This window comes from Electrophorus electricus, chromosome 3 (assembly GCF_041902795.1).
Source record: "Electrophorus electricus isolate QZ-2024a chromosome 3, ASM4190279v1, whole genome shotgun sequence".
Classification (NCBI taxonomy): Eukaryota; Metazoa; Chordata; class Actinopteri; order Gymnotiformes; family Gymnotidae; genus Electrophorus; species Electrophorus electricus.
The window spans coordinates 35257740-35266262 of NC_137499.1; the positions used below are offsets into that span (position 1 = coordinate 35257740).

The 8523-nt window shown below is 40.7% G+C and overlaps 1 protein-coding gene across 1 annotated transcript; it reads left to right on the forward strand.

Moving 5' to 3' along the window:
* The first annotated feature begins 859 nt into the window (after positions 1-859).
* On the forward strand, positions 860-7737 carry ube2z (ubiquitin-conjugating enzyme E2Z). The gene is made up of 7 exons (XM_026997940.3): positions 860-1631; positions 3413-3485; positions 4462-4649; positions 4804-4915; positions 5403-5515; positions 5871-5961; positions 6598-7737. Exons 1-7 carry the CDS (start codon positions 1222-1224, stop codon positions 6772-6774), a joined length of 1164 nt encoding a protein of 387 aa, XP_026853741.3. The 5' UTR covers positions 860-1221; the 3' UTR covers positions 6775-7737.
* The last annotated feature ends 786 nt before the right edge of the window (positions 7738-8523 follow it).

Genomic DNA, 8523 nt, shown 5'->3' on the forward strand with positions numbered 1-8523 from the left:
TGACTGCACACAAAACTAGCTTTAAAAGCTGTTCTTTTAATCTGTCACTGTTTTTTAAAAGGGGAGGTGCGAGGTAGTGGGACACTTGCCCTTTATTGGGGCAAGCCAACACCACCCTGTGGCATACTATATTTTCTATGCACTTATTTTTCACAAAGTCTGAGCTAAATCTTGTTGGTTGTTCCATTTCTTGGTGGCTTGACTCAAAGGCCAAAATACCTGAGATGTATTGTCACTGAGAGCATAGGACTTGTATGCCAGTTTGTTTGCAATAAAGGTGTGTTTTACAAAGCTGTTCTATACAGAGGGATGAGTCTCAGATGTGTGGCCCTGAGTGGTTGATGCATGGCACCACTCCTTTTCAAGTTACACTGCCTTTCAGTTTAAAATGTTTTACTTAGTTAAAATTGTCACTCAGTGTAAAATGAGGCTTAATGTGTCCTGGAAATGCTTGAGACCCAACCGGTAAATTCATGGTCAGCATATGAACTACAGAGCAAATCATCCTAGTATCTTTTGAAGCACAGTGTACTTTTCTGAAACAATGTATTAAACACATTTTACAACATATAAAGTTCAAATTTCATTGTAGTTCCATATACAATATCTACAGTAAAGCAGCAGCCTAAATGCAGTCAAATTTGAATTTAGACTTTGAAGTTTGGGCACAATGTAGAATTTATACATTTAAAGCATTGTTCGCATTCTGTTGTACGTAGAATACCATCGACGTAGCCGTCTGCACGTTCATTTAACACGAACTTTCTAAAGTTGGAGGATTTGATGTTGCCTGCCTTTTCAGTTTCGTTTTAGGAGTGCGCCAGTAGATGGCGCTATTTTTTTCCCCCTTACACGAGAAGGAAGTGGGTGAACGAAATAACACGGTACTGAAAAGACTAACCAAAGCTTAGAAGGGAACGACGTTGGAGTGGATGATTAAAAAGGTGTATTTTTTTTTGTTTTGTTTTATATTCGGAAGGTATTTTACGTTAAACTGTTTGGTCGCATTGATAATTCAGGTGGCAAAAAAATAAGACGGTATGTTTCAGAGTGAAAAAGAAACTAGGGACGATGCCGTAGGCGTCATTTCACTTCGTACCCTGTACTGTAACGTTTAGTATATCAGGTTCCTGAGCAAAGAAATACAAACTGAAGGGAGACTCTGGTTGAACTGACAACTCAAATTCCAGGCAGTTTGGGGCCACATCAAACAGAGCGACGATGGCTGACAACGTTGGAGAAGGATCTAACGGTGCCATTGGGACAAGTCAAGGAGATGGAGCACAGTTGTTATCGAGTTTAGGTAATTCCTTGCCGGGGCACTCGACGAGCGGAGCCAACACGGCCTCGTCTCCTCCGACAGCCGTGGTGTCTCCTATAATAGCACATAACATCACTTCAGTCATGGAAAGCGGACTCGGCGTTGGCGTGCTGAGCCATGCTGTGAGCTCGACCATCTCGGCGACTCCCTCGTTGCCACCAAGCATCGGCTTTGGGGGCACTGGAGCCCCTCCAAGTCTAGCCGGAGCGGGCCTTCTATCCCAAATTCACGCCACATCCTGGGACCCCACTCTGAGCACCGACTGGGACAACGAAAAGGCGTCGCAGCAGTGCATTCTCCGGATAAAAAGGTAACTAACGTTGTGGTAATATTAGGTTGCTAGTTATCACACAGCTTGCAAGCACAGCTTGCAAGCCTAGTTAATCTAGTGTCATTTTAAGCCTTGTGCTTGACTGAATCAAAGTGTTATTTTGCTAGCTAGCTAGTTAGGTTAGCTAGTTAGCTCGGTCGCTCCAGCTAAAGTTATTTAGCTAGCTAGACGAGTTTGATAAAACATGTTGACAGTTAATTGTTCCAACTGGCTGTCTAACGTTAACAAGACTTACGTTAAGGTTACATTAGGAGAAAACCTTAGTTGGTAACCTTAATGAGTAACTTTATACTTGAGAGCTCGCTGGCTAGCAACATGGCATCTAGATTAGCTAGCATGCAGCGTTAAGATAAACATGCTGTTGTCATAGCTAACAGTAGCAGTTGGAAGCGTTGAGCTAAGGTGGCCAGATTTGTCAGCTCTCAAAAGAATTACAAGTGTAACGTAAACTGCCATTATTCAAACTAGTTTTCTTCGCCAGCAGTCGTCTATATTTGAACTGCCCAAACTGCTTGCTAGCTAGCTAGCGGTTAGATTATTTCGCATGTCACGATGGTTTAAAATAAATTGTCTGGGGATTAATTAAATCTTGCAGGCATTAGCATGTAATGGAGCATCTTGCATACAGCTACGGTAGTTACTAAGGCTGTAGCTAGATAACACGTTGAGTGAAATATACTCCGATATCACAGTATACATTGTGTAACCTAGCTATCTTAAATTAGAGTTTACATTGCCAAAGATTTGTCTAAAATATGTCATCAGCCGTTTTATTAGAAACGTATATATTGTATTTACATCCACATTACTGGGCAACTACATCTGTCTTATGGGTGAAATTTCCAAGCACACAGTTACACACTAGCCCATCTGTTCCATGCAGTCTGTCTGGTACCCTCTATCTTGTTAATTACTTGTCAGTTTCTGACCACAGGACCACTGCTGAGCAGATATAAACACACTTTAACACTGGTAGTGGCTGGTTTGAGCAGGCACAGCAGTGTTGTGTTTTCTACTCATGTTAATATCACCGTTGGATGGAGCTGGCTATATCTTGCCAACAGCAAAGCCAATATCTAGCCAATGGTCAGAAACTGACTATTGCTAAATGCAGGTGATGTATTTACTCATCTTATGGGAAGTTCAAGTGTTGAGTCCTGTTTGGTATGCTTTTATAATAATAATGGCTTACAAAGCAATGTTATTATTCCAGCACAAGATGCGAATAATCGCTTGAAATAAGATAAACAGTGTGGTGTTGCACAGCCGGTCTTGTACACTTTTCAGTTGAAGCCATTTCCCAGTGTATTGGCTTCCCTGCAGTATTTATAATGGGGAAGGGAGCATGAATGCCCACCCGTCGAAGCCGTCTACCTCATCTTTTATAAACTGCCAGTAACTCATTGTTATCCACCGCAAACTGTGTTGATGAAAATGCAAGAAATATGGGGGGCAACATTGCAGGCTGGGACAGAGAAGCAGAGAAGGAAGCAGTCCTACTGTTCTCTCCACCTCCCACCCCCTTTGAACACAGACAGCACAAAGCACAGCACATGCTTAGGCCTTTGCATTGCAGTGCTGAACAGAGTTTGAATGGCTGCTCCCATAAGGAATTAGGATGCAATTACTAAAGCCTTTTATTTTTTTATATGCTTGCATAGTGGACAAAGGAAAGAACAAAGAGAACTCGTATCTTGTTTTTCCTCCTGTCTTACCTCTATTTATTTTTTTCAATCCTGTATCTTGTTCTTCCCATATAGAGACATTATGTCCATCTATAAAGAACCTCCCCCTGGTATGTTTGTGGTTCCTGATCCCCATGATATGACCAAGGTAAGTTTGGAAGGAAGGTTGTTATGTTTAAAAATCTCCAACCTTATTTCAATAACTTGTGTTTGGGTGATGTAGGCAACAGTATTGGCAGTTATTTTGACTTTCGAATTCATTTTGTGATGTCTAGTAAAAAAGAAACAAGCAAGCCTGTATGAAGAGCCATTGACACAGAAACATTAAAATATTTCAGAAGTACTTTACAGCAGCATAAAACCGCATGCAGCAGAAAATCTCTATGGCGCAATTAGAAATTAAAATTTCACATTTTGTTGCAATTGTTAGTCTTATATAGCATTACTTATTTTGCCTTATATAGATGAGTTCTATGACTTTTACAAACACAGTGCAAGTTCATACTGGAGGTGTGGTCTGTGCACACATGCTGAAGATGTAACAATGTTGTATGAAAGAGAAAAAAATCCTGTCGTATCATGCAGAAATCAGGCTCTGTCTTAAGTACAGAATACTCAACTTAGCCTAATAGACTACAACAAGGGCCCATACCTTCAATAAAGTATTTCAGTAACCTCATTGTTCAGCCTGGTGAGATTTATAAATTCAGATGGATTGTAAAACCTGAACCAAGTACCTTAACCGACTGAGCAAGTGGGGTAGGCTTAATGCTGAATTCTATAAAATATAGTCTTTAAAAAGGGGGGGTGTCTCTCTTTTTTGGCCTCAGTCTACTCTAAAAATCTCAAATGCACTCTGTGTGAACTTGTAGGGTTGAAGGGTTGGCACATCAAGTTGAGAATAAATCTAATATTTTAATCCAGACAACCTCAATTTATTAGTATTTAGCCTACTATTAGCAAATCTAAGATTGAGATATGCATGGCTCCATCGATTCCTTTGTTTACCACCATACATTAGGTATATTTCTGGGACAAGGTACGTGTTCTGGAATTTTGACAGATGTTTCTTCAGAAGGTCACTAGAGGGCCCCTCTGATGACCCTCCTTGTCCTTTTGTGCAGATCCATGCTCTCATCACAGGCCCCTTTGATACACCCTATGAGGGGGGCTTCTTCCTCTTTCTGTTTCGGTGCCCCCCTGACTACCCCATCCACCCCCCACGCGTAAAACTCATCACCACAGGCCACAACACAGTACGCTTCAACCCCAACTTCTACCGCAATGGCAAGGTGTGCCTCAGCATTCTTGGGTAAGTGGTGTTCCTCTGCCATATAACAAAGTAGTCCAATCACATTTTGAGGACAGTAACCCAGCCAAGATTGACCTGTTTAGGAACGCTACCAATCTTGAAAACATGATTTCAGCACAGCATGACTAACCTGTGCCATGTCTGTGACCTGTAGCACTTGGACTGGGCCAGCATGGAGCCCTGCTCAGAGCATTTCCTCAGTCCTTATCTCTATCCAGTCCCTGATGACGGAGAACCCTTACCATAATGAGCCAGGCTTTGAGCAGGTATTCAGGTCTCACCCACACAGCGTTAATGGGATATGCTGTTTACTAAATGAATGCAAAAAGAGTAAAAATAAATTACTCTCCCTAAGTTAGCACAGGTCTGTCACATTCTTGATATTTTCTTTGGATTTTTTTGGCGCTTGTCAGCACATATACTGCTATACTTTTAAATATGTAAGTCACTCTGGATAAGAGCTAAATGCTGTAAATGTAATTAGTACACAAGCTTATAACCACTCTATTAAGCATTGCTGCAAACTGGTTGCCATGCTTCTCTTTCAGTAAGCTTCAGATAGTTTAAAATGTTACCTGAAAAATATCTTAATGCGTTAACGGAAAAAAGGAAATCAAAGCATGTTACTCTGATCTTATTGAATTTAAGCTGTAGTCAAAGTGGAACTTAACTGGAAATCAAAGTCTTAGTCTTTCCTGCTGATCATCTTAAGTGTAGGATGTCAGATGTCAGATCAGTTTCTGTTTATATTAGGAAAGGCACCCAGGCGATAGCAAGAATTATAATGAATGCATCCGCCATGAGACCATGCGTGTAGCTGTGTGTGACATGCTGGAAGGGAAGGTGACATGCCCAGAGGCCTTGTGGTGAGTAATACTGCATCCTGACTACTTCACTAATTGCACTTTTCAGCTTGATGAGGCTGGAGTGGTTGTTTCTGTGGAGTCTACAACTGAGCAGTTTGCTTCACTGTAGTCATGGGAATCTACTAATTTCCAAAATAATTGAGAGCAAGGGTGGTTCATTTTTTAAAGTATTTAATTGTAGGTGGAAATGAATTAATTTGTAATTTATTTAAACTTGATGCATGCATATGACAGTCTCGTATGTTAAACAGGGTAAAGTAGCTAAAGAAAACACTAAGAGTAATGGAGCAAGAGTGTTTCATGTTGCTGGTTTCACAAAAGCAATAAGACACTTTTTTGTTTTTTTCTGATTTAGGAGTGTGATGGAAAAGTCCTTCTTGGAGTATTATGACTTTTATGAAGGAGTTTGCAAAGAACGTCTGCATCTGCAAGGACAAAACATGCAGGTATAGTGTGTATGTGTGCAAACGTGACTACTTCTGAATAAAAAATGTGGTTGTTTTTAATACATCTTGGATATTAAGTAGCAACACAAAGGAAAACGCAAAGATAAAAACAACTGCAGTGAGTGATTAATCAACCCAGTTGGGCTGTTGCACAATAAAGTGGAATCCTTCCCACTCCATCTCAGGGCCAAATGTAGTCACACTGAGTCCAGTTCCTCAATGCACAACCTTGTTTGCTTTCAGTAGTCACAGTGAGATTTTTCACAAACCCTTCCACACTGCTTGTGGAATAATGCAGCTAATCAAAGTACTGTAGTGTTTTAGCCTTTCAACTCAATTGAGTAATATCTTAGATTTTTTTTTCTTCAATATGTTGGGACAGCAGAATGAGTAATGGAAATTCCATAAGCTACTGTTTACAAAATTAACTTTACCAGTTAAGATACCTCAAGTATTCTTTTTAGAATTTTTAAAATGGAGTATTGATGCTTCTTTATTTCAATACTAAGAATTTAACAGTAATTTAACAACTCTTATTACAGCCTGTGCAATTTGTGATGTGTAAGGCTTCCTGATCACCACTGTAAATATGTGTTATGCTAATCTTTCACCCTTACTGTTTTGGGTTCTCTGCAGGATCCTTTTGGGGAGAAGAGGGGTCGTTTTGACTACCAGGGTCTGCTGGCCCGCCTTGCCGCTACTCACAGACGGCTGCGGGAGAAGTGTCCAACCGAGGACAATGAGGGGGACTCAGATTCTGACACTAGCTCGTCTGGAACAGATCCTGACAGCCAGGGCAGCTCCCAGCCATAGATTTCCCATGTGGGCTCAGTGAGAGTCTGAAAAAAGCATTTCTCTTTCCTGTAGCTCTGGACGCTTTTAAGTAAGCAAAATGCACAGAGTGCTGAAAAAAAGTTCTAGAGTCTGGTTCTGAAGCACCGGGGTTAATCTAGCCCCTGTTTCATTCGATTGTTTGTTTTTTCTCTCTCTGCCTGTACCCAGTGGCTGCCTTGCTTTCTTTTCTTACCCCTCTACCCTCTCCTGCTCTGAGGGAGAAAACTCCTGGTAGTAGTGGGATTCGGACTGGAGGGAGGGAGGGAGGGAGGGAGTGAGTGTGTGTGTGTGTGTGTGTGTGTGTGTGTGTGTGTGTGTGTGTAAGAGAGAGTGAGTGAGTTTCTGCGTGAGTAAGTATACAAGCAAGCTTCTCAGCAGGACAGCACACACTCTGCCTTTTGGAGCACAAGTTTGAGTGCTCATTGCTTCTCACTTTACCTGGTGGTCAGAAACACAAAGCAGAGGTAGGTTAAGAGCTACTGACACCTCATTAGAGAGCAGGTTGTCATACAGTTAGTGCGCCTTTACATCTTCTGCAGACCTCTTTGCTAGTCTCTTTATGCCTGGTTCACTTATGTCTTGAACAGTTATATCAACATTTATATCACCACATTTAATTGAATCATTAAAAATATTTTGAATATTATGAATGGAGTCATAATTTCAACATGAATCTTTACATGATTTAAGAAAAAGAGACACTGATGCAACTAAAAAAAAAATGTACATACTTAAATATTGTGCATAGAAAAGTTTTATTTTAATGTTTATTGTGCATTAAATGGTTTTGAATGGATCTGGTGTGATTGATATCCTCAACCAGTAAAGTGATCAGTCATTGATTTGGACTACATAGCCCTTATGAGAAAAGTTGTACAGTCAAAATACATTGTTTATGTTGTTTCAGCCCAATTAAATATGTTGGTTGGATAAGAAACATAAGGGCTCTCTGTTCTTTGTGATGTACAGGAGGATACCAATTTTTTTCTGGCCTCTTTTTATGATTCAGACTAGTCTCTGTTCTAGTGTCTTTGTCCTAAAGTATATGTTTTAATGGGAAAAGCATGGTAGCTTGTTCCTTGTTTCTAGTATGGAGTCTGCAGTGGTCTTCTGTCTTGCAAGTGTGCAACATCATTGTTCATTATTCTGGCTTTCAGGGTCACGATTGCAGAAGTACTGCCCCTACTCCAACATTTTGTTTTTATACCACGACTATGCTCATGTCATGCGTTAATCACTAGGAAGGCTTTCTTGTGTCCATCTCTAATAAATTCAGTGCTAGAAATTCTCTTATAGGAATTTAACAGGTTGTCCAGCAGCAACCTCAAATTTGGACTGAGTGAGAAGGAGGAGGAATGTTCACTAAATACTAGTGACTGATCAGTAAATGGTGCAGCTGGACAACAGTAGATCATAGTGAGGGAGTTGGCAAAGCGCCTCAAGTCTGCCCAGAAAAAGATACAACTCTTCAGGCATCTGTGAGAAGACCAGGGAAGTGCCAGACCTCTGTCCATTTATAAGGTATGATCTCGCTCATGCATCGTTGTCTCATGCATCAAGAAAAACATGAAAAGTACTGAAATCTTTACTATGACCTTTCGGGTCCATTTTAGTCTAGACCACAGAACTTGAGACCCTGTGTTTTTGCATGTACTGCACTTTTTAAGCAGTTTGTTGTCCTTTGAGAAAATAGCATCCAATTTGACTAGGCTTACTCCTTCACATATT

Coding starts and splice junctions, on each gene's coding strand:
- ube2z (XM_026997940.3), top strand. CDS start 1,222: ATGGCTGACAACGTTGGAGAAGGATCTAACGGTGCCATTGGGACAAGT. Junction 1,632..3,412: donor TGCATTCTCCGGATAAAAAG/GTAACTAACGTT, acceptor CTTCCCATATAG/AGACATTATGTCCATCTATA. Junction 5,962..6,597: donor TGCAAGGACAAAACATGCAG/GTATAGTGTGTA, acceptor GGTTCTCTGCAG/GATCCTTTTGGGGAGAAGAG.